Genomic DNA, 25,829 nt, shown 5'->3' with positions numbered 1-25,829 from the left:
ATAGAACCCATCCGGACAAAGGAAGCATTTGCTGCTCAGTGCAGGGTTGTTGTTAGGGACAAGATCTCGATTAGCATCCACCAATGGTTTAAGCCGGCTAAAGAAGACCCTGGGGTGTCTTATGTCTCCGATATGCAGAAAGATGATGTTTGGACCGCGCTGAAGGAAAATTTCACCCTACCGCCAGAGGAGGATCCGGAGAAGCCAGTTAAAGAGCAATTGATCAAGTCTCATGCTCTTAAGAAGATGGCAGAACTATTCAGGAGGTTGAAGAATGAGCTCAAAAAATTTGTCGACAAAGAAGAGACACCATAATTCATCGGCCGGTATGAGAAGATCAGAGATCACTGGCCCGCATTTTTGGTGAAGGAAATATGCTCTAGAGGCAATAATAAAGTTATTATTTATTTCCTTATATCATGATAAATGTTTATTATTCATGCTAGAATTGTATTAACCGGAAACATAATACATGTGTGAATACATAGACAAACAGAGTGTCACTAGTATGCCTCTACTTGACTAGCTCGTTAATCAAAGATGGTTATGTTTCCTAACCATGAACAAAGAGTTGTTATTTGATTAACGAGGTCACATCATTAGTTGAATGATCTGATTGACATGACCCATTCCATTAGCTTAGCACCCGATCGTTTAGTATGTTGCTATTGCTTTCTTCATGACTTATACATGTTCCTATGACTATGAGATTATGCAACTCCCGTTTGCCGGAGGAACACTTTGTGTACTACCAAACGTCACAACGTAAAAGGATGATTATAAAGGAGCTCTACAGGTGTCTCCAAAGGTAGATGTTGGGTTGGCGTATTTCGAGATTAGGATTTGTCACTCCGATTGTCGAAGAGGTATCTCTGGGCCCTCTCGGTAATGCACATCACATAAGCCTTGCAAGCATTGCAATTAATGAGTTAGTTGCGGGATGATGTATTACAGAACGAGTAAAGAGACTTGCCGGTAACAAGATTGAACTAGGTATTGGATACCGACGATCGAATCTCGGGCAAGTAACATACCGATGACAAAGGGAACAACGTATGTTGTTATGCGGTCTGACCGGTAAAGATCTTCGTAGAATATGTAGGAGCCAATATGGGCATCCAGGTCCCGCTATTGGTTATTGACCGGAGACGTGTCTCGGTCATGTCTACATTGTTCTCGAACCATAGGGTCCGCACGCTTAACGTTACGATGATAGTTATTATGAGTTTATGCATTTTGATGTACCGAAGGTTGTTCGGAGTCCCGGATGTGATCACGGACATGACGAGGAGTCTCGAAATGGTCGAGACATAAATATTGATATATTGGAAGCCTATGTTTGGATATCGGAAGTGTTCCGGGTGAAATCGGGATTTTACCGGATTACCGGGAGGTTACCGGAAAACCCCCGGGAACTGAATGGGCCTTAGTGGGCTTTAGTGGAAAGGTGAAAGGGGCAGCCCAAGGTGGGCTGCGCGCCTCCCCCCTCCCCTAGTCCTATTAGGACAAGGAGAGGTGGCCGGCCCCCCTTCTCTCTCTCCCCACTTGAGGATTCCTATTCCAACTAGGATTGGGGGGGGGGAGTCCTGCTCCCGGTAGGAGTAGGACTCCTCCTGCGCCTCCATAGAGCTGGCCGCACCCCTCCCCCTTGGCCCCTTTATATACGGAGGCAGGGGACACCTCTAGACACACAAGTTGATCATTGAGATCGTTCCTTAGCCGTGTGCGGTGCCCCCTGCCACCATATTCCACCTCGATCATATTGTAGCAGTGCTTAGTCGAAGCCCTGCGTCGGTAGAACATCAAGATTGTCACCACGCCATCGTGCTGACGGAACTCTTCCCCGACGCTTTGCTGGATCGGAGCCCGTGGATTGTCATCGAGCTGTACGTGTGCTAAGAACTCGGAGGTGCCGGAGTAACGGTGCTTGGATCGGTCGGATCGGGAAGACGTACGACTACTTCCTCTACGTTGCGTCAACGCTTCCACAGTCGGTCTGCGTGGGTACGTAGACAACACTCTCCCCTCTCGTTGCTGTGCATCACCATGATCTTGCATGCGCGTAGGATTTTTTTTGAAATTACTACGAAACCCAACAGTGGCATCCGAGCCTAGGTTTTATGGTTTGATGTTATATGCACGAGTAGAACACAAGTGAGTTGTGGGCGATATAAGTCATACTGCCTACCAGCATGGCATACTTTGGTTCGGCGGTATTGTTGGACGAGACGACCCGGACCAACATTACGCGTACGCTTACGCGAGACCGGTTCCCCCGACGTGCTTTGCACACAAGTGGCTTGCGGGCGACTGTCTCTCCAACTTTAGTTGAACCGAGTGTGGCTATGCCCGGTCCTTGCGAAGGTTAAAACAGAGTCTATTTGACAAACTATCGTTGTGGTTTTGATGCGTAGGTGAGATTGGTTCTTGCTTAAGCCCGTAGCAGCCACGTAAAACTTGCAACAACAAAGTAGAGGACGTCTAACTTGTTTTTGCAGGGCATGTTATGATGTGATATGGTCAAGGCATGATGCTGAATTTTATTGTATGAGATGATCATGTTTTGTAACCGAGTTATCGGCAACTGGCAGGAGCCATATGGTTGTCGCTTTATTGTATGCAATGCAATCGCGATGTAATGCTTTACTTTATCACTAAGCGGTAGCGATAGTCGTGGAAGCATAAGATTGGCGAGACGACAACGATGCTATGATGGAGATCAAGGTGTCACGCCGGTGACGATGGTGATCATGATGGTGCTTCGGAGACGGAGATCACAGGCACAAGATGATGATGGCCATATCATATCACTTATATTGATTGCATGTGATGTTTATCTTTTATGCATCTTATCTTGCTTTGTTTGACGGTAGCATTATAAGATGATCTCTCACTAAATTATCAAGAAGTGTTCTCCCTGAGTATGCACCATTGCGAAAGTTCTTCGTGCTGTGACACCACGTGATGATCGGGTGTGATAGGCTCTACGTTCAAATACAACGGGTGCAAAACAGTTGCACACGCGGAATACTCAGGTTATACTTGACGAGCCAAGCATATACAGATATGGCCTCGGAACACGGAGACCGAAAGGTCGAGCGTGAATCATATAGTAGATATGATCAACATAGCGATGTTCACCAATGAAACTACTCCATCTCACGTGATGATCGGACATGGTTTAGTTGATTTGGATCACGTGATCACTTAGAAGGATTAGAGGGATGTCTATCTAAGTGGGAGTTCTTAAGTAATTTGATTAATTGAACTTAAACTTATCATGAACTTAGTACCTGATAGTATCTTGCTTGTTTATGTTTGATTGTAGATAGATGGCTCGTGCTGTTGTTCCGTTGAATTTTAATGCGTTCCTTGAGAAAGCAAAGTTGAAAGATGATGGTAGCAATTACACGGACTGGGTCCGTAACTTGAGGATTATCCTCATTGCTGCTCAGAAGAATTACGTCCTGGAAGCACCGCTGGGTGCCAGGCCTGCTGCTGGAGCAACACCAGATGTTATGAACATCTGGCAAAACAAAGCTGATGACTACTCGATAGTTCAGTGTGCCATGCTTTACGGCTTAGAATCGGGACTTCAACGACGTTTTGAACGTCATGGAGCATATGAGATGTTCCAGGAGTTGAAGTTAATATTTCAAGCAAATGCCCGGATTGAGAGATATGAAGTCTCCAATAAGTTCTATAGCTGCAAGATGGAGGAGAACAGTTCTGTCAGTGAGCATATACTCAAAATGTCTGGGTATAATAATCACTTGATTCAGATGGGAGTTAATCTTCCAGATGATTGCGTCATTGACAGAATTCTCCAATCACTGCCACCAAGCTACAAGAGCTTCGTGATGAACTATAATATGCAAGGGATGAAGAAGACTATTCCCGAGATCTTCGCAATGCTGAAAGCTGCGGAGGTAGAAATCAAGAAGGAGCATCAAGTGTTGATGGTTAACAAAACCACTAGTTTCAAGAAAAAGGGCAAAGGGAAGAAGAAGGGGAACTTCAAGAAGAACGGCAAGCAAGTTGCTGCTCAGGAGAAGAAACCCAAGTCTGGACCTAAGCCTGAAACTGAGTGCTTCTACTGCAAGCAGACTGGTCACTGGAAGCGGAACTGCCCCAAGTATTTGGCGGATAAGAAGGATGGCAAGGTGAACAAAGGTATATGTGATATACATGTTATTGATGTGTACCTTACTAATGCTCGCAGTAGCACCTGGGTATTTGATACTGGTTCTGTTGCTAATATTTGCAACTCGAAACAGGGACTACGGATTAAGCGAAGATTGGCTAAGGACGAGGTGACGATGCGCGTGGGAAACGGTTCCAAAGTCGATGTGATTGCGGTCGGCACGCTACCTCTACATCTACCTTCGGGATTAGTATTAGACCTAAATAATTGTTATTTGGTGCCAGCGTTGAGCATGAACATTATATCTGGATCTTGTTTAATGCAAGACAGTTATTCATTTAAATCAGAGAATAATGGTTGTTCTATTTATATGAGTAATATCTTTTATGGTCATGCACCCTTGAAGAGTGGTCTATTCTTATTGAATCTCGATAGTAGTGATACACATATTCATAATGTTGAAGCCAAAAGATGCAGAGTTGATAATGATAGTGCAACTTATTTGTGGCACTGCCGTTTAGGTCATATCGGTGTAAAGCGCATGAAGAAACTCCATACTGATGGACTTTTGGAACCACTTGATTATGAATCACTTGGTACTTGCGAACCGTGCCTCATGGGCAAGATCACTAAAACACCGTTCTCCGGTACTATGGAGGGAGCAACAGATTTGTTGGAAATAATACATACAGATGTATGTGGTCCGATGAATATTGAGGCTCGTGGCGGATATCGTTATTTTCTCACCTTCACAGATGACTTAAGCAAATATGGGTATATCTACTTAATGAAACACAAGTCTGAAACATTTGAAAAGTTCAAAGAATTTCAGAGTGAAGTTGAAAATCATCGTAACAAGAAAATAAAGTTTCTATGATCTGATCATGGAGGAGAATATTTGAGTTACGAGTTTGGTGTACATTTGAAAAATTGTGGAATAGTTTCGCAACTCACGCCACCCGGAACACCACAGCGTAATGGTGTGTCCGAACGTCGTAATCGTACTTTACTAGATATGGTGCGATCTATGATGTCTCTTACTGATTTACCGCTATCGTTTTGGGGATACGCTCTAGAGACGGCCGCATTCACGTTAAATATGACACCATCAAAATCCGTTGAGACGACGCCTTATGAACTGTGGTTTGGCAAGATACCAAAGTTGTCGTTTCTGAAAGTTTGGGGCTGCGATGCTTATGTGAAAAAGCTTCAACCTGATAAGCTCGAACCCAAATCGGAGAAATGTGTCTTCATAGGATATCCAAAGGAAACTATTGGATACACCTTCTATCACAGATCCGAAGGCAAGACTTTTGTTGCTAAATTCGGAAACTTTCTAGAGAAGGAGTTTCTCTCAAAAGAAGTGAGTGGGAGGAAAGTAGAACTTGACGAGGTAACTGTACCCGCTCCCTTATTGGAAAATAGTACATCACAGAAAACTGTTTCTGTGACACCTATACCAATTAGTGAGGAAGCTAATGATGGTGATCATGAAACTTCAGGACAAGATACTACTGAACCTCGTAGATCAACCAGAGCAAGATCCGCACCAGAGTGGTACGGTAATCCTGTTCTGGAAATCATGCTGCTAGATCATGATGAACCTACAAACTATGAAGAAGCGATGGTGAGCCCAGATTCCGCAAAGTGGCTTGAAGCCATGAAATCTGAGATGGGATCCATGTATGAGAACAAAGTATGGACTTTGGTTGACTTGCCCGATGATCGGCAAGCGATTGAGAATAAATGGATCTTCAAGAAGAAGACTGACGCTGACGGTAATGTTACTGTCTACAAAGCTCGACTTGTCGCAAAAGGTTTTCGACAAGTTCAAGGGGTTGACTACGATGAGACCTTCTCACCCGTAGCGATGCTTAAGTCTATCCGAATCATGTTAGCGATTGCCGCATTTTATGATTATGAAATTTGGCAGATGGATGTCAAAACTGCATTCCTGAATGGATTTCTGGAAGAAGAGTTGTATATGATGCAACCGGAAGGTTTTGTCGATCCAAAGGGAGCTAACAAAGTGTGCAAGCTTCAGCGATCCATTTATGGACTGGTGCAAGCCTCTCGGAGTTGGAATAAACGTTTTGATAGTGTGATCAAAGCATTTGGTTTTATACAGACTTTCGGAGAAGCCTGTATTTACAAGAAAGTGAGTGGGAGCTCTGTAGCATTTCTGATATTATATGTGGATGACATATTACTAATTGGAAATGATATAAAATTTCTGGATAGCATAAAGGGATACTTGAATAAGAGTTTTTCAATGAAAGACCTCGGTGAAGCTGCTTACATATTAGGCATAAAGATCTATAGAGATAGATCAAGACGCTTAATTGGACTTTCACAAAGCACATACCTTGACAAGATTTTGAAGAAGTTCAAAATGGATCAAGCAAAGAAAGGGTTCTTGCCTATGTTACAAGGTGTGAAGTTGAGTCAGACTCAATGCCCGACCACTACAGAAGATAGAGAGAAAATGAAAGATGTTCCCTATGCTTCAGCCATAGGCTCTATCATGTATGCAATGATGTGTACCAGACCTGATGTGTGCCTTGCTATAAGTTTAGTAGGGAGGTACTAAAGTAATCCAGGAGTGGATCACTGGACAGCGGTCAAGAACATCCTGAAATACCTGAAAAGGACTAAGGATATGTTTCTCATATATGGAGGTGACAAAGAGCTCACCGTAAAAGGTTACATTGATGCAAGCTTTGACACTGATCCGGACGATTCTAAATCGCAAACCGGATATGTGTTTACATTAAACGGTGGAGCTGTCAGTTGGTGCAGTTCTAAACAAAGCGTCGTAGCGGGATCTACATGTGAAGCGGAGTACATAGCTGCTTCGGAAGCAGCAAACGAAGGAGTCTGGATGAAGAAGTTCATATCCGATCTAGGTGTCATACCTAGTGCATCGGGTCCAATGAAAATCTTTTGTGACAATACTGGTGCAATTGCCTTGGCAAAGGAATCCAGATTTCACAAGAGGACCAAACACATCAAGAGACGCTTCAATTCCATCCGGGATCTAGTCCAGGTGGGAGACATAGAGATTTGCAAGATACATACGGATCTGAATGTTGCAGACCCGTTGACTAAGCCTCTTCCACGAGCAAAACATGATCAACACCAAGACTCCATGGGTGTTAGAATCATTACAGTGTAATCTAGATTATTGACTCTAGTGCAAGTGGGAGACTGAAGGAAATATGCCCTAGAGGCAATAATAAAGTTATTATTTATTTCCTTATATCATGATAAATGTTTATTATTCATGCTAGAATTGTATTAACCGGAAACATAATACATGTGTGAATACATAGACAAACAGAGTGTCACTAGTATGCCTCTACTTGACTAGCTCGTTAATCAAAGATGGTTATGTTTCCTAACCATGAACAAAGATTTGTTATTTGATTAACGAGGTCACATCATTAGTTGAATGATCTGATTGACATGACCCATTCCATTAGCTTAGCACCCGATCGTTTAGTATGTTGCTATTGCTTTCTTCATGACTTATACATGTTCCTATGACTATGAGATTATGCAACTCCCGTTTGCGGAGGAACACTTTGTGTGCTACCAAACGTCACAACGTAAAGGGTGATTATAAAGGAGCTCTACAGGTGTCTCCAAAGGTAGATGTTGGGTTGGCGTATTTCGAGATTAGGATTTGTCACTCCGATTGTCGGAGAGGTATCTCTGGGCCCTCTCGGTAATGCACATCACTTAAGCCTTGCAAGCATTGCAACTAATGAGTTAGTTGCGGGATGATGTATTACAGAACGAGTAAAGAGACTTGGCGGTAACGAGATTGAACTAGGTATTGGATACCGACGATCGAATCTCGGGCAAGTAACATACCGATGACAAAGGGAACAACGTATGTTGTTATGCGGTCTGACCGATAAAGATCTTCGTAGAATATGTAGGAGCCAATATGGGCATCCAGGTCTCGTATTGGTTATTGACCGGAGACGTGTCTCGGTCATGTCTACATTGTTCTCGAACCGTAGGGTCCGCACGCTTAACGTTACGATGACAGTTATTATGAGTTTATGCATTTTGATGTACCGAAGGTTGTTCGGAGTCCCGGATGTGATCACGGGACATGACGAGGAGTCTCGAAATGGTCGAGACATAAATATTGATATATTGGAAGCCTATGTTTGGATATCGGAAGTGTTCCGGGTGAAATCGGGATTTTACCGGATTACCGGGAGGTTACCGGAAAACCCCCGGGAACTGAATGGGCCTTAGTGGGCTTTAGTGGAAAGGTGAAAGGGGCAGCCCAAGGTGGGCTGCGCGCCTCCCCCCTCCCCTAGTCCTATTAGGACAAGGAGAGGTGGCCGGCCCCCCTTCTCTCTCTCCCCACTTGAGGATTCCTATTCCAACTAGGATTGGGGGGGGGGAGTCCTGCTCCCGGTAGGAGTAGGACTCCTCCTGCGCCTCCATAGAGCTGGCCGCACCCCTCCCCCTTGGCCCCTTTATATACGGAGGCAGGGGACACCTCTAGACACACAAGTTGATCCTTGAGAACGTTCCTTAGGCGTGTGCGGTGCCCCCTGCCACCATATTCCACCTCGATCATATTGTAGCAGTGCTTAGGCGAAGCCCTGCGTTAGTAGAACATCAAGATCGTCACCACGCCGTCGTGCTGACGGAACTCTTCCCCGACGCTTTGCTGGATCGGAGCCCGGGGATTGTCATCGATCTGTACGTGTGCTAAGAACTCGGAGGTGCCGGAGTAACGGTGCTTGGATCGGTCGGATCGGGAAGACGTGCGACTACTTCCTCTACGTTGCGTCAACGCTTCCGCAGTCGGTCTGCGTGGGTACGTAGACAACACTCTCCCCTCTCGTTGTTGTGCATCACCATGATCTTGCGTGCGCGTAGGAAATTTTTTGAAATTACTACGAAACCCAACATTTGGCCCACAAGACATCGGACAAGAGTAAGAAGATGTCAGTGACAAACAAGAATAATGTTGTGAAGAAGAAGCTTCACCATCGCACGGGGTCAGGTGGCTACCTCAAAGCCTGGCCGTTGTGGGCCAAGGCTGAGAATGACCTGCTTGATAAAGGGGTCAAACCAGAGACATTGAAGTGGCCAGACTGTTGCCGGACTTAGTTCTTCGGGGTTGGCGGAACCTTGGACCATGTATCAGGGAAGTGTGTTTGGACGGACGAGCAACTGAGAATACCAGTCATGAAGCTTCAGGAGTATATCGATGCAGCCCAGCAAGGGACGTTCGTTCCAGACAGAGAGAACGACGAGCTCACAATGGCCCTCGGGAATCCCGAGCACCCTGGACGGACACGAGGCACGCCAGGCTCCGTTCCGTGGAAGGTTGGGTTTCCGGACGCAGGCGGTTACAAATGCCAGGAGAGGAGGAAGAAAGTGGAGCATACGCAAATTCAGAAGCTGCATGAAAGGGTACAAGCGCTAGAGGAACGAGACGCAGTTCGCAGCAAACGACCTGCTGAAGCTTCCCTCGAAGCTACCCCGCCATCTCAGCGGAGAAGCAGCATGGCTTCCACCGAGCTGCTTCAGTAGGAGCATGTCTTCACGGCTCCTGCTAGCTACCCCGTGGATGCTATCACGGAGTCTCAACATTGCCACCTTATGACGCAATGGATGAATTTGAAAGTCAAGGCGGCTGTTGGCTCTGTTGCACCTCCTGAACCCGGCGCAACCTATCACTACCGGCCGATTCCAGAAGGATATGCTAGCGTGATGGTGGATGAAATAACGAGGGATTTGAGGAGCTCCAGCTTGACCACCCTACGGGTGAAGGGGAGACTCGGCTGGGTTTTTCTCTGAAGACTCTATGCCTATGGCAGAAGGAGCTCATCAACCTTCTAAACTGGACGCCTCCGCCTCCTCCTCCTCCTCCTCCTCCTCCGGCGAGTCAGGGCACTCCGCCTCCTCCTCCGCCGAGTGATCAGGGCACTCGGCCTCCTTCTCTGACGCGTGGCGGCACTCCGCCTCCTTCTCCACCTGCGCCGGCGCTCCCGAGCTGCCAGCCTCCTCCTTCTCTGCCTCGTTAGCAAGGGCGGAAGAGACCCGCCACCGCTCCAGCTGCTCCGGCGCGTCGTAGTCCTTCTCCTCTGCCTCGTAAGAAAGGAAAGAAGACAGCCGCAGCCGCTCCGTCTGCTCCGGCGTCAAGCAGTACAGCCAGAGGCGGGAGGCAATACAGATTCGGTCCTTCTTTGAAGACTCCAGAGAATTTACCATACGAGAGGACCCCGGAGGAAACCGCGAAGATCGTGGAAGCCCAAGTGACGAACTTCTTTGAAGGGGTGAGAGCAAGGAAACATCCACCTCCGGAGGAGAAGGTAGATCCGGTGAAAGCGAAGCGCACTTTGGCTGCCTTGAGGAAACCACCAAAGTCTCCGTCGAAAGGCAACTATGAGCACATTATTGAAAGGTCATTCATCGAAGCGGGGCGGTCGGTAAATACTTTCAGTGATCAAAGGTTAGCAGAACGACGAGCTGGGAAAAAATTGCCCAGCTCGGCAAACAAGCGAACCAATCGTGCCCCCCGCTCAAGGTGTCTAGCGATATCGTCGCTAATGATCCGAGGATGGTGCCCGGTTATACCAATCTTGGAGATTACCTGCCCGACGATATACATTTAGATACAATGGAGGTGGACGAACACAGATACGAGTACGGGAAGCCTCTCGTCAAAGATGAAAGATCTCTAACAACGATGATGCGAAGATTCCATGATTGGTAGATGAAAACCTGCAGAGAGTCTGGGGGGAGCAATATTTTGACACTGAGAGTTAAAGAGGAGCATGACCTCGTTGGAATTGAACTGTTGAATGTTCCATTTGAGGAGTTCTTCCAGTTTTTTAATCAAAAGGCCCTCGATAAATTGACGGTCACTTGCTAATGTCTGTAAGTAGTACTACTTTTGTCATTAAGTCTCTCTATATATAGGTCAGCTCTTTCATTGCATGTATTTTTAATTATCCTCGCTATATTATGCAGATTGAAGATCGCCGAATTGAAGAAAAGACAAGAAGGTGATATTGGGTTCATTAACACAAATCTCATAGATGCATATATGGTTAAATCTCAGGCCAGAGATACCGAGGCCAAGTTGCTACAACCGTTTGTATTAAATCAAAACAAAGCTATAATACTCTTTCCTTATAACTTCAAGTGAGTGTTACTGTCTTATGCATATTTGGTTTCCCTTAATTATTAGTCGAGGTTATAGTAATGTAATTGATGAGTTATGCATGCGTGCGCAACTTCCACTATATTATCCTAGAGATTATAAGCTTGAGCAGGGACTAGTAACCGTCTTAGACTCGAGACGAAAAGATCCCAAGGAGTATGCGGACATGACTGAAATTCTAGAGAAGTAAGTTAAATCGATCATTATCGCACCATATCGGCAACTTTGTTCATTTCCTGATATCAAGTAATTGTTTTCTTTGTCTGGCAGGGTTTGGAAAAAATTCACCTCAAAAACTCCGGGACTGCAAAGAAGCTGCAATTTAAACACTCGAAAGTAAGTACTATAGTAACATGTTTCACGCATCTCCTAGTGATTCAAGCACTAGTTTTATTAATACCATTTAGCATGCTTGCTTATTAGTTTGATTGACCTCTATTTCTTGTAAAGTGGTTGTGGCAGGAACAAGGGAATGATTAATGTGGATACTACATTTGTGAGTCCATCCGCCACACGACCTGTGAGCGGGGCTACTCTGACAAACAATATGAAGTGTGTAAATAATAATATTCATGATTTCATTTTATTACCATCATTTGTGTTGAGTTTCATTTATTCATATATATGTATTGACATCCTTCTTCTTCAAATTAGATGTTTCAGATGCGGGATAAACTCCTACCACCAGATCGTATGCGAGCAATTCAAGAGGAATTGGCGGCATTCTTTCTTGACCACATGATCGATAAAGACGGAGAATACCATGTGAACCCTGTGTTCATATATAATTAGGAGATTATATTGTAAGAGATAATTATATTGTATATATGTAGCCAGTAGCGTCGGATAGATATACGAGAACTTGTTGTTCGACCAATCTCTCGGAGAAGGAGAGGTGGTCGATATCACTTCTCTCTGTATGCATATGTTCATGACGATCTTCTGTTTCCTTCATTTGCTTACTAGCTAGCGTGTCTAGTCCTCTCTATACTTATAGTACGTAGCATCGACCAAGCACAGAGATAAGAGAGGACACTTCTCTCTATTAATTAGCTAGCTAACACAATATATGAAACACCTAAATTAACCCCCCAAAACCCTCAACCCTCCCCCCCCTTCAAAAAAAAACCCAGCCCCTAAAATGTTGATGCGTGGATGCCTATTGGTCCTTATTGGTGGATGGTCCCGGTTGATTCCACCAACTGAGACCAAAGGGCCTCCTGCCTGGGTTCGCCGCACCCGCCACGTGGAGGCCCATCTGTCCCGGTTCGTGTAAGAACCGGGACTAAAGACCAAGGGCATTAGTAACGACCTTTTAGTTCCGGTTCCTAAATCGGGACAGAAGGCCCTTACGAACCGGGACAGATGACCCTTTTTCTATTAGTGAATAGAGGTAAAAGGTGTCTATCGACCCTGTTTGTCACCTGATTCAGTGATGTACTCAAAATGGCACTTACCACATGTGTCGTTGTAGCATTATATCTACTATATCATCTCAACATCGGAGAACAATAGGTCAAGACATGAGAGAATTACCGACTGGCTTAAACACAATAGATTAAGACACAAGAGAATCATCAACGGCCTTAAACATTGGCACGGCATGGCGCTGCGCCTCCGTCTGCTAGTATGAAACAATCCGACAAGAAACGTGAAACGGAGTAGCTTTTGCAAAATGCATGTTGACATCACTCTTTGCCACACATCGCAGCAAAACATAGCGAATCCAACAAGAAATCAGCAATCATCGTATTAGCTTAACAAACATTTCATCTTTTGGTCATCAAAGTATAGAAAAACGGAATCAGGTTGGGAGCATCATTTGTGCACACAAAAAGCCTGAGGCAACGGCCTGGTATATATATACATTGAAATTTGTTGCTCATCCCAAACACGTGGCAGTTTCTTTCATCATGCTATCATGAACTGAGCTTTGCTGTTTAGCTTGATCCTTCGTCGTATCTTGGTTATTGATTGTCTCTACAAAGGTGTTTGCATTTCTTGTTCCCACGCGTTTGGCAAGAGCTTTTTGAAAAGGAGAATGAGCCCAGCCTCTGCATCTGGGTGATGCATGCAGTCATTTTATTAATTATTCACAAAGACCTTACAAGGTAATACATTAGGTAGTCTGAAGTCATCATCTTGGCAACATCTGTCGTTATTCCTATCCACTCGATGAAAGGGTGCCGATTGTCTGAGCCGAATACCGAACAAACATCACACCAAAGCCTAACATCTAAAGTCGAAGGCCCCAACCAAGCCGTGTTGCTGGGTCTGGGGCACACACCGGTCTGGAGCACTGTCAGAGCCCGCCGCCGCTGTCTTCATTGATCCATCTCCAAAGCAGATATTGACGCATTGACCTTGCCTGGGCTGCCTTCGACGCCATCATGGCGCCAAACAACACCACCATCCTACACGTATCCATCCACACACGTCCGTCGCCGAAACTCCGCAACGCCATGCCACCGAGATCTGTCGCCGGCCTTGCGGTAAATGTAACACCGCTCCTCCCCTTGTCCCTCCAGCCAGCACTTGCTCCAAAACGATGGCCCCAGGAGGAAGAACGACACCGAAGGCGCTGTCATCGTCCGATCTGGTAGACCCAGATCTAGGGTTTCCCCCGGAACATCCCGGTCGAGTTGACGTGACCTGCAACGACGATGCCTCGAAAAGGAAACGACATCAGAGACGCTACCATCGTCCGCCAAGACCGCAGTCAGGCGTGATTTTCACTGAAAGCCGCGTCGTCCCGATCTCATGGCTGCTGGAACCGCACGGAGCCTCGCCGTGAAGAAGTATGCCGCCGTTGGTACTCCGGCAGAGATCTTGCATCCCCTCACCAATGTCCCTCCACACGCCGCCGGCCGGCCAAGACCACGCTGCGGCAGATCTAGACGGGACGCCAGATCCATGGACGCCGCGACCAATCTCCAGGCAGATCCATCCACCACGTCATCCATGGAGTGCTAAGCCTCCACCCATGCACGTCTTTGGCAAGAGCTGAACAACAGAAACAATATCAGAAAAAACAATGTGTATAGCTCTCCGTGATACAAGAAAGAGTAGTCACTAGTTAGGTCTAGTATAGAAGCGATACAACAGATAGCTGTTTGAAAATAACTGAACAGTGGAAACAATATGATCAGAACAACCTTTTTGTTGATGTGAGCGATCTTCATCTTGTTCTCCTTTGATACACACCACTTCCTTAGTGTAGGGCAGCCAACAATTTCAAGAATGTAAAGCTTGGTCAGTTTTTGTATGCTGTCCGGCAAAGACTTGATCCTCTCGCAGTGCTCGATCTTCAATTTCTCGAGAGAGGTAAGTTCTCCTAACGAATGTGGTAATGATGTCATGCTTCTGTACTTAAATAGACTTAGTTCATGCAGAGACGTCAGCTCAACCAACCAACTCGGGAGTTCTGCCTGGTCTAGTGACAATGAATGGAGGCACAGTGATTCGAGGGAGGAAAGGTGTTGGATAATCTCACTTGAGGTGGTCAGATCACTGCAATTGTCAATACTTAACTTACGGAGGGCAGGGAGGTCGTGAAGCAACCTCCACTCATGCATGGGCACCACGCTGTCATAAACACTCAGATGGGAGAGGTGCGATGGGCTCTCACCCTTTGATGATAGCATATTATCACAATCTATTATCTCCAAAGAGATGATAGCTCTAGGAAGGCATGGTTTTATCCTCAACTTGAGGCATTGCTTGATAGTCAATGTTCGAAGCTTGGGGAACATGAGCTCATCAGCACCTTCATCACCACTGGTATATTCCGTGTTCCACTCTTCCAAGCCCTCCATACGGTCTATAATCAACGACCGTAGGTTTGGTAGTTTACCAAGTGGTGGTAGTTTGTTGCAATTAGGAAAGTCATACAAATATAACCTACAAAGGTTAGGGAGATACTGCCTCATACCCATAAGCCAATCAGGAAAGCTGACACTGCTGTAGCACTTTATAGACAATGTTAGTACACTGATTGGTGGCACTAGTTTTTCCAACACCTCCTTCTCATCCACAACCATCTCGGCACCTCTGGTCCATTGAAATGACAGCTTACTAATTTTTTGTTTCTCTATCAATTTTATACTCTTTGCTTCTTCTGGAGACATCACATTTTCAAGTCTATCTATCATCAGCCTATCAGGATTTGTATGCTGAAGCAGGGTGATATTACTACTACATTTATCACTTGAAGCATGCACCACAAAATCTGGCAATGAGGCAACATTTAACCGGGAGAGCGCGGATTCATCCAATTTAGAACAGCTCGCCACATCCACAACCTTCAGACTAACCATTTTAACCATACTATCAGGAAGCTTCTTTAGATTGTAGCAGCATGAGAGATTCAATGTATGAAGCTTCCTGAGGTTGCCAATACTTTCTGGTATACTGAAAAGCACTTTATTCAGAGACAAGTCCAGATGCTCTAGATTGGAAAGGGTGCTGATAGAGTCAAGAAAGATGCCAATATGATATTCTGATGGGGCCATAAGGTGCACACACCCCGATAGATTTAGATACCTGAGTTTGATTAGGTTACCAATTACCTTTGACAGCCCTCTCCTATTCGCGTCTTTAATAAAAGGAGATGATAAATTCAAATATTGAAGTTTTGTAAAGCCACCAAAAGCTTCTGATACAGACACTTGGCAATATGATAAATCCAGGTGTACTAACTGCTTGAGTTCTGTGAATGATACCGGGAGTTCATTTATTTTCTCGCAGCGTGATAAATCAAGATGCATCAGACCTTTCATAGCACCAATAGAATCTGGCAGTGCAGAGAAATAGGAATCTCTAAGGTTGAGGTAATTTAATTCTGAGAGCTCAGTGATACAACTGGGAATCATCTTAGCTTGGATCTTTGGAGCGCACAGAAACCTCAACTGTTTCAATTGACTAACAGAATCTGGCAACTTTTGTATAAGGCATCCACTTAAATCCAAGACATGGAGGCACGTAGCTAGTGAAAATGCATCACCGCAAAGTTTTAATTTACCACAGCCCAGAAAATGCAGCGCATTTATATTTGCAGGACAAGTCACGGACGACTGCAATGGCTTGCTACAATCTGTAAGCAATGCATAGCGGCATCTATTTCCCCCAGTACTGCCCTTGTCGTTAACTTGATCGGCCAAGATCGCCCTTGCAAGATCATGCACTAGATCATGCATCGTGAATAACGTAACAGCTTTGTCCTTCTGACCATCACTCTGCAGCAAAAACATTAGTGGTGTTGGAATTTTGAACTTATTTAGTTTTATTGGCAGTATATTCATCAATAGAAGTATTTTCATATCATTAAGTACACCAGAGTGGCACCTAACTGCATGTCATTTTGTATTAGAAGAAACTGTTGAAATTATGCACACCTTTCAATCGGAACCAAGAAAGAGCCAACAAAACCCAAAAATAAACTAAGCTAAAGAAAGCGAGCTAAACAAAAATACCCAAGAACTGTACTGAGGATCAACAACAGCTATGGAGCTGGGTCCGGCTCGCATGCTATGGAACAGAGTAGCATGCTTAATAGTAAAAAATTGTTCTCCCTCCAATCCAAATTAATTGTCACAGCTCTAGTACAACTTTAGTACAAAGTTGTACTAGAGCTGCGACAATTGTTTGGATCGGAGGGAGTACTGAATTCTTCTGCCATTATACTAGTATTTTGGCACTATTATGGGTATAAAGCAAGAAAAGCAACTAAAGGTGGTATGACTAGATTCATATTTGAAAGATCAGGTTGTGGTCAAATGTGCACCTAGGAGATCATGCAAAAACAAATAATAAAAATTTAAATTCACAAATGGTTAACTAGAAGTCAGGTAGTAAGTGGATTAGAAAGACAGTTCTGCGGGTCAATCAACAAATGTTTTGCTAACAATGCTCCAGCAAAAAAAAAATACCACGGTGAGCTAACCCAGGCAACCTAGCATGCCATCCAGGCAAATCGCGCACTCATCACACACATGAGAGGAACATGGGACTAGGAGACATGCAAATTTTAGGCTTATGACCTCAGGCTTTTCGCGATCAGCACAAATCACTCCCTGTCCTTCCGGGTTCGATGTGCTCGAGGTGAACTGGACACCAACGATCGTCAGTTCAGCAGAGATGGAGCCTCGACACCAAAAACCCTCACCAAGTTACAGTTATATTCAGCCCCAAATCTCCTTTTTTTTCAACTTCCAAGTTGGGATTTTGGGGTTAAGATTATTACCTCAGTTGTGCAAGGATGTGAGGTTGATTGGATCATTACTAGGCTATTTGTGGGTGATGTAGTCGTCTTTGACGCTTGTACATGCTATGCTAGGGTTTATTGGAGATAAAGATTAGATAGGATGTGAGTGAGAGGGTTTTAGGGGTTAATCATGTTATAATACAAATGAAACTTACAACAGCACTGATATCTTATAATAGAAATTTAAATTTTTGAATTGAACAACTGATAATAAACTAAGTCGTTATTGTACTGAGCTCATAGTTTGAAAAGCTAAAAGATACTAGTGATCTCTACAAAAACAATGATAAGATCCATTTTTACACCTGTCAACTATAGTCGGAGTACAAATTTACATTCAGTTCCAAACTTCTCTAATTTACATTGTTGAACTCTAGATAACAGTATTTTTAGTCTAAACATGCCCTCTTTATCAATCAACGGTAATGTTCATCGAAATACAAATGATAGCAGGCCGCTGAAGAAGCCAAAGATGTCTACCTACTAAAGATAACAGTTGAAACACCAATAGTAAGAAAATAACTAACAGTAGCCCAATGCTAATGACTGGGCCCACCTGGGCCAGCAGTACATGGGCCACTCATCCATCATATTAAATCTATTTTTACTGACATAGGGTAATAATAAGCTAGTGGTCAAATATGTGGAGATCTGTCCATTAACATGGGTCAATCAAAATCGAAGGTAGTAGATCAACATCTTCATTTTATTAGGTTATGTCAACACAATAATGCCTTTGTTCTAAGTGTCACTACAGATTATGTGAGTTGCAATACATATGATTGAAAAAAGAATACATGAATTATGTAATAACTCACCAGAGGTGTCTTTGAATATTGAAGGAAGGACATCCCCAAAAGTTGTGTAACATATTTCTCGCATAGCTGCATAGAATCAAATATACTACATTGCTCGATGAATTTAAGAGCAATCCATTGGTGAATTAGATCATACTTCACAATATTGTGACCTTTTGGAAAGACCGCACAATAAGTAAAGCACAACTTCAAGCATTCAGGCATATGGTGATAGCTTAACAGCAAGGATGCAAGCACTTCATGATTTCTTGATGATGGGTCATCTGTAGTAGATAGATTCCAGATATAATTGTCTCTCACCGACTCCCATTCATCAGATGACTTGCCGTTCAATGTGTATCCAAGCGATTGAGCCGCTAAAGCCACACCTCCACACTTGGTTGCAATCTCCCTTCCCGTATGCTTCATCTGTTTTTTATCGACTCGATCTTTAAAGGAAGTTTTTTCTTTTATTATTTTCCAACAAAATTTATCTGTTAAAGTCCCTAGCTTGTATGGCTCAACTGTATGACAAATTTCCCTTGCAATGGCTTCATCTCTTGTGGTTACGATAATTGTCACCATGCTGCCCACACCAAGCCTTAACATAGCCTTCAAAGATTTTAGTGTATCTGGATTCTTTTCCCACACGTCATCTAAGACAACAAGAATCTTCTTACCAGCAAGTACCTTTCTGAGTTTATTATGTATCATCTGCTTTTCAGCTACGTGGCTCTCCTCTGATAGCTGTGATAGTATAGAGTTGCCAATTTTATTCAAGTCAAGATTTTGGGACACATAGACCCACACCCGAGAGTAACCTGCAAATTGTGAAGCATTGAAAACTATTTGAGCCAAGGTTGTCTTGCCAATACCTCCAATGCCATATATTGGAAGGACAGTCATCTCGGGTGTGATGCTACCAGATAAAGTAGCCACTATTTTCTGTTTTTCTTCATTCCTCCCGATGATTAGTGCTTCTTCCACATCTGATGCTGTTTCTCGTCTGTCAGTAACTTGCTGCACAATAGAGGTGTTATCTAGCATGGAACTGAATCGATGGTTTTGATTTGTCCTGTTGTATAGTTGACCAATTGTGGGATCAGGGGGCAAAGCTGCCAACTGCAAGAATTTTACTATTTGTAAGTGCATGGAAAGATCATAACAGATATCACGGTCATGATCTCCTTAAAAAAGGGAACATGATACAGTACAATACTGGAACACATCAACCCCTTCTTAAAAAAGTAAGACCTATAATACAACAACCGAATCACGAACCATAAGAAATTGTGTGTGACTAGCTGACTGTTGTCTGAGCTTACCTGCGGTACTGATGAACTACTACTCGCCCCAGTTTCAGTAGCAGACTTGACTTCACTTCTTGTTTCACCAAGCCTATTAACTATATGTTGTATATCTGGTCTTTTAGCTGGGTCGGAGTCAATGCACTCTATCGCTATTTCAGTGCATACTCGCACTTGTACCAGTTGTGTGTCCCCCTGTGTTTTCTCCAACTTATTTCTCCACCTCCCAAGTACCTGAGAAATTGCTTATGTGTTATGGTTTATGGAAAGGACCAACATATATTTTACAGAACATTCGGAGGATCGGTGCATCTTCATGGAAAGCAGAGTGGAAAAATCCAAAGAAGGAATAAAAAATATAAGATGTATAAAATCATAGCAACACTGTGCCACTCCGAGCAAAAGGTCTCCAGTATTTACACAAGACTTGTAATCGCACAGCAAGCTACACACTGACACAGTGAGCCTAGTTAAAACAAACTTCTAAAACTGGGAAAGGAGCAGCAGATTTAGATAGGAAATGGTACATACAGATACCCACTATATAACTATAGGAATACGGTAACATTCCCATTTACATTGTACTTGACACAGTGGCATATAAAAATAATTTAACACGCATCGTAACATGTTACGATTCTAATATTGGTCATAAATTGCAATATATGGTAAAATGTAGATGCATTATGTAACACATTGCTATTTTCCTACGTATTTTAGAAATTTTATGTTACATTGATACCAAGGGTTGTTTGATTCCTTTGCGGCTAATTTTTCTTTGCACTAGATCAAAGAATTACACTGTGCTGCGTCTAAATGGAAATATGATATTATACAAAGTAATGTAACACCGTAATTTTGAAACCAATCCTTTATACTGGACCGAACTTGTCATACCTTGTCAATATTAGGATATCCCTTCTCTCCTGTTAGTATCTCTATGATTATAATACCAAGACTATAAATGTCAAACTTGAATGTGATTTGTCCACCATAGAATTCAGGTGGCATATATCCCCTACATAAATATTTATGTAATGAAATTAATAGGAAAAGCGATCAGTGTTCATTCATGCATAAGAAAAAAGAGTTTCCAAGAGTCATAGGAAGCTTACAGGGTTCCGATCAATTTTAAAGTAATAATCCGGCTTTGGTTTTCTTTGAAGCACCTCGAGAGACCAAAATCAGCAATTTTCGGCATCATATTATCGTCAAGCAATATATTTGCAGGCTTGAGATCTAAGTGAACGATGCGCTTTTGGTGAAGATAACATAAACCATCACAAATTCCACTGATAATTTCATAGCACTTTCTCCATTCAAGTCCATGAGATGTATCTATGAAATGGGAGAATAGAGAGTATTTGAGATAAAGTTGTTAGGCATTGAATGCTAATTAAGTACATGGATGCTTGAACCAAATATCTGCCACATGATCCTACCAGTTATTTGCTTATCAAGACTCCCTTGGGATAGATATTCAAAGCAGAGTAACCTTTGTCGAACATCTGCCAACACAAGCTCTCCTTCATAGTTCATCATTTCACCTTGTGTGTCAGAGCAATATCCCAGGAACCGTACTATATTTCTGTGCTTTGCCAACATCAAACAACGAACCTCTTTGCTGAATTTCTTGTCATCAATATCAACCATCCCAGAAAGCTTCTTCACCGCAACTGTGCCATTGTCAAGTATTCCCTATAACCGTAAACATGCTTTGGCAGCGTCAAATTAAGTTTCCAGATAAACTGTGATCAAGATAAAGGCAGCTGAGAGTTAGCATATTCATACCTTATAAACTCTTGCAAAGCCACCATCGCCAATTTCATTGTCATCAGAGAAACCGCTTGTGATGTGCTCCAGAAGTGATAAAGGTAGGGCCTTTGGTTCCGCGCTGTCATCAAATAGAATATGCTCCAGTTCACTTCGTGAGGTAATAGCTTGGCGATCCATTTGCAGTTACAAACAAAATACCCTTGAAATAAGAGAAAGTGGGTTATTCATGAGTCTAGTAGACTCACATACTAGATTCTCAACAATCATGGTAAATATCATGACACGCATTCCTTTTCGATATTCAACACTATGATATGCTACACCATTAAGAGCATATTAGATAGTGCTACACTTTAGCATGAGACATTTCACAGAACCACTCTTTAACATGTCTCATTTCAGGAAATAGCACTCTCCCTCAGTAACATGTTATAGTTTTCACTTTTCAGGACTGCACTTAGACCTGTCAAGAAACTGCACTAAGACAAACATGTAACTTCGTGAATACAGTCAGTTAAAAGCATAAGCATGCGACAGTTTTGACCAAGTAATCGTAGCCTAGTAAAAAAACTTACATTCATTCAGAGAGGAATTACACAAAGATGACCACTCTACTGTTTTGCAAATAGAAAAGGTTGGATAACTATGCCCCCATTCCGTTGACGGGTAAAACTGTGAAGCCATTATTCTCAATTAACTCGACAAATACCATGAAGAGGCAAGTGTGTCTCTTCCCCAAACCCAGGATTAAGTTAGCATTAAGAAAATATTGTGTATGCCATCGGTACTTTGTCGGTTCTTGGATTTGCAATCACTAGATCAGAGTGACTTTCTTTATTCTCCACAGAAAAGGAAAAGAATCTAATAACTGAAAATTTCTGGTTGCACCACACGATAAAGATAAAACTTTCTTGAATCTGCTGGCCATAGTTGTCATATAAATAGCAGAACAAGTCAATGAGCTTAGACTCAATTAAAACTCTGCTTTTGAATTCTACATGAAGTGGCCCATAGTGAAATACGAATGCTTGTCAATCCTACAAATAATCGCACGAGCTTTATCAGGGGAAATCCTATTGAACCGATCCTACAAAATAACACGCAATTCCTTAAATCAAAAAGGTTCTTATCAGAATACCAATGGGATTTATCTGAATCAAAGATGCCACTGTGTGGATGACTGGTCAAACCATACTAAACATGGTCAAGAAGCAGCAGGTCCCTGTGCGGAGAAGGGGATTTTATCTCAGGACATGGGTGCTTCCATCAAGAAGCTAGCAACCAAGCAGACGCAGGAGGAGCATACTATACTACTTTCACTATGCTGACAAGATATCTTTTCCTGGAACAAGAGAAACTGTGATTTATTACCTGGAGAAGAAGCCCTGCTGCAGCGCTGCGAAGTGTTGCCCGGTGCCTGTGGAAAAGGGGATTTTTATCTCAGGAGGAAGACATGGGTACTAGTTCCAGCCGAGAGGTGAGATCCAGCAGAGGCTTTGTTTCTGGTCAACAATGGCAGCTAGGTGCAGAGCGGGTGGAGAAAATGGCTTTGGTGGATGAGTGGCTCCACGGCATATCACATTCTTTCTCAATGATGAGGGTTAGGTGGCGTGGGCCAAGCTTGGATGGAGAATCATTCATGTGAACGCTCAGATGCTCTAGCTTTACGGTCCACTAAATAAACCCCAGAATGCCCTCACCTCACTATTCTTGATTTTTTTTTGAAGACCTTTCTTCTGTTACTTTACTTGTTACAGTGCTACTTAGCTGACTTTTACACATCATGTTTCAGGTCTTCACTAATTAGGATGAGTTACATAAACAGGATGCTCGAGAAGAACAAAGAAGAAAAAAATAAGATGATTGACTTACCACATGACAGCAGATTTGGCTGAGCCTCTTCTACTCTGCAGTTCAGCTATTGATCCATCATCAAGATCCTAAAGGAAGGAACGATCCTGCACCCCTGCTTCCTCCTTCAGTCTGACGGATTCAGTAAGTGGGTCGGATTCAGGCGGATCTTTCTTCGTCAGTCCCAACTTAGGTGGGAGATGACGAGAAGAGGAGGAACAGAGGGATTCCTCACCTCGGACTCGGACGGAAGGCTGTCGCCTGCGTGAACCATCGGCCCCCCTCACATAACTCCGCCGCCAACGGTCGCCGGTGTCGGCCCCTCCGCCTCTCTCTCTCCCGCTCTCGTCCGTGGGTTGCGGCGGAACAACACAGCCTGGGCCTCCACCATCCCGCACAGTGTGTGTTTCTTCTCTGTCCCCGTGCAAGAATGACGGCCCATCAATAGCTACCGCTCGAGTGTAAGGCCCATTCATTCACAAGCCTGTAATGCCTTGGAACCGAGTAGAGTGGGGCGCCCCTATGTCTCGCTTTAAGCCGAGACATTTTGAGAGGTAAACCAACTTTTATTCATCAAACATCATCACCAGTAGAAAACGGGCCTTTAGTCCCAGTTCGTAAGGGCCTTTAATCCCGGTTTTTCAACTGAAACAAAACGATCGAGACTAATGCACATCACTTTTTAGTCCCGGTTGTGTTATGAACCGAGACTAAAGGTGCTCCACGTGGCCGTTGTCTGGAGCGGGGCTGGAGGACCTTTAGTTCCGGTTGATAACACCTTTAGTCTCGATTTTTTGAAGAAAAAAATTGATTTTTTTTAATTTTGATTTTGATTTTTTTTATTTTTTCTGATTTTCAAAATTTGAAATTATTTAACAATTTAATTTCTAATCATCCCTCATAACTGCTCTAGTGTGGAGCACTCATTCCAAATCGCCCAACTTTCCGGCCAGTCACCCATCCTCTCACTACTCGAGCCTAAGCAGGCTTAACTTCCGAGTTCTATTTTCCCTAGTTTCCAAGTCTGCACGTGTTGTTTATCTGACAATACTAAGCTCTCAATCCTGTTAACCCTTAGGTCTTGATGTCACATGATTTAATTTTTTGAATTCCAAACAATTATTAAAATAAAATAAGTAATAGTAATATTGAATTTCAATGAAAATAAAATAAGTAATAATATTATTTGATTCATTTTTTGCCATTTATTCACTTAATATGGCATAATTAATATCTTCAAATATGTAAATCAAAATTCGATAAATAATATATCCATTATTATTAGAAAAATGTGACGAATCCAAATATGACATCATTAATTTTTAAAATTATTTATCATATGCTGGAATCAATTGCTTCTTGGTGATGTGAATCAATTGCTTTCTATGTTTGGCTAAGCACAGGTGCCTGATCTGGATTCATTGATAAAATGGTTATATTTTGTTGATATGGTACTAGCTCAAGTATAAATGGTGAATCCCTGAATCAGTATATACAATGTCTGTCTAGTTGCAACAACTGTTGTTATTTGATTTTAGGAGTTGAACTTGAGCATGAAGTCACATGTTTCACCGTTTGAGTTCGAAACTATTATTCTAAAAAAATTTAGTAACACTAATATTTATTGAATAAGTAGTTTGACCAGAGTTTGACCAAAAATTCAAAAAAAAACTTAAATTTAAGGATAACTTTTTTTCCTTTTAGAATTTTAGGATTCTAAAAATTTGTAAAACGACCTACGGCCATCGAAATCGGAACCGGCTTCTCGTGCTGAACATTTTGATATATTATACGTTTTTTTCGACATGGTATGCAAAAGTTATATGTGTTTTACTTTTTCATAACACTTTTTTTCAAAAAACTTCGAAATTTATGTTTTTTATTTTTCCTAACTAGTAGATGTAGTAACATAACTACATCTCGAAGGATGTTAATTTTTGAATTTTTTATCATTTTCTTTTTTTTTCAAAACCGAAATGGCGATAGAGGGGGTGGGGTAGAGTTTGAAAATTGCAGAATCCCTTTAGTCCGGGTTGGTGTCCATTCAATCCTACCGTCGACTACATGTGCTAGCACTGTCCCAGCCAAATTCACAACTAAGGTTAACCAAGCCAGAGTCACGTTCTATTAAAGTGGCAAAAAGAATTACTTTTCAATATAGCAAAACTAATTCTATCAACTGTAATTAAAGGCTAAACAACTATTAATACAAAATAGTAGCAAAATTATATTAATTATTTATCTACTGTTGTCTAACAGAAGCATACTACAACATCTTAAAATATACAGAAAGAACTAACTAAAAATAATTAGAAACAACAATTAAAGGACTAAAACAACTATATAAGCAAAATAGTACTGTTTTAGTTAAAATCCTAATTTAAATTATTCTAAAAATAACCAAATAAATCTTACATTGACAACAATCTAACATGTGACTAGGGAGCAAAAATAATTAAATTAAAAACTATATTTAAACTCAAGTTAT

The 25,829-nt window shown here is 42.7% G+C and overlaps 1 protein-coding gene across 5 annotated transcripts; it reads right to left on the bottom strand.

Moving 5' to 3' along the window:
• Positions 1 to 13,374: 13,374 nt before the first annotated feature.
• LOC125506598 (disease resistance protein RGA2-like) lies at positions 13,375 to 23,473 on the bottom strand. 5 transcript variants are annotated; one of them, XM_048671389.1, is made up of 10 exons: positions 22,862 to 23,073; positions 22,629 to 22,712; positions 21,506 to 21,689; positions 21,157 to 21,412; positions 20,830 to 21,052; positions 20,612 to 20,732; positions 19,733 to 19,948; positions 18,429 to 19,529; positions 14,504 to 16,582; positions 13,375 to 14,351 (listed from the first exon to the last, which is right to left on the bottom strand). In XM_048671389.1, the coding sequence occupies exons 3-10, from the start codon at positions 21,665 to 21,667 to the stop codon at positions 14,304 to 14,306; spliced, it is 4,206 nt and encodes a 1,401-aa protein (XP_048527346.1). In that variant the 5' UTR covers positions 21,668 to 21,689; positions 22,629 to 22,712; positions 22,862 to 23,073; the 3' UTR covers positions 13,375 to 14,303. The 5 variants fall into 5 exon arrangements, with proteins under 5 accessions (XP_048527346.1, XP_048527345.1, XP_048527344.1 ...); XM_048671388.1 differs by lacking the exons at positions 22,629 to 22,712; positions 22,862 to 23,073 and adding an exon at positions 23,363 to 23,473; XM_048671387.1 differs by lacking the exon at positions 22,629 to 22,712.
• Between the last annotated feature and the right edge of the window lie 2,356 nt (positions 23,474 to 25,829).

Source organism: Triticum urartu, chromosome 5 (assembly GCF_003073215.2).
Source record: "Triticum urartu cultivar G1812 chromosome 5, Tu2.1, whole genome shotgun sequence".
NCBI classification, from domain to species: domain Eukaryota; kingdom Viridiplantae; phylum Streptophyta; class Magnoliopsida; order Poales; family Poaceae; genus Triticum; species Triticum urartu.
This window is presented reverse-complemented; position numbering and strand designations above follow the sequence as displayed.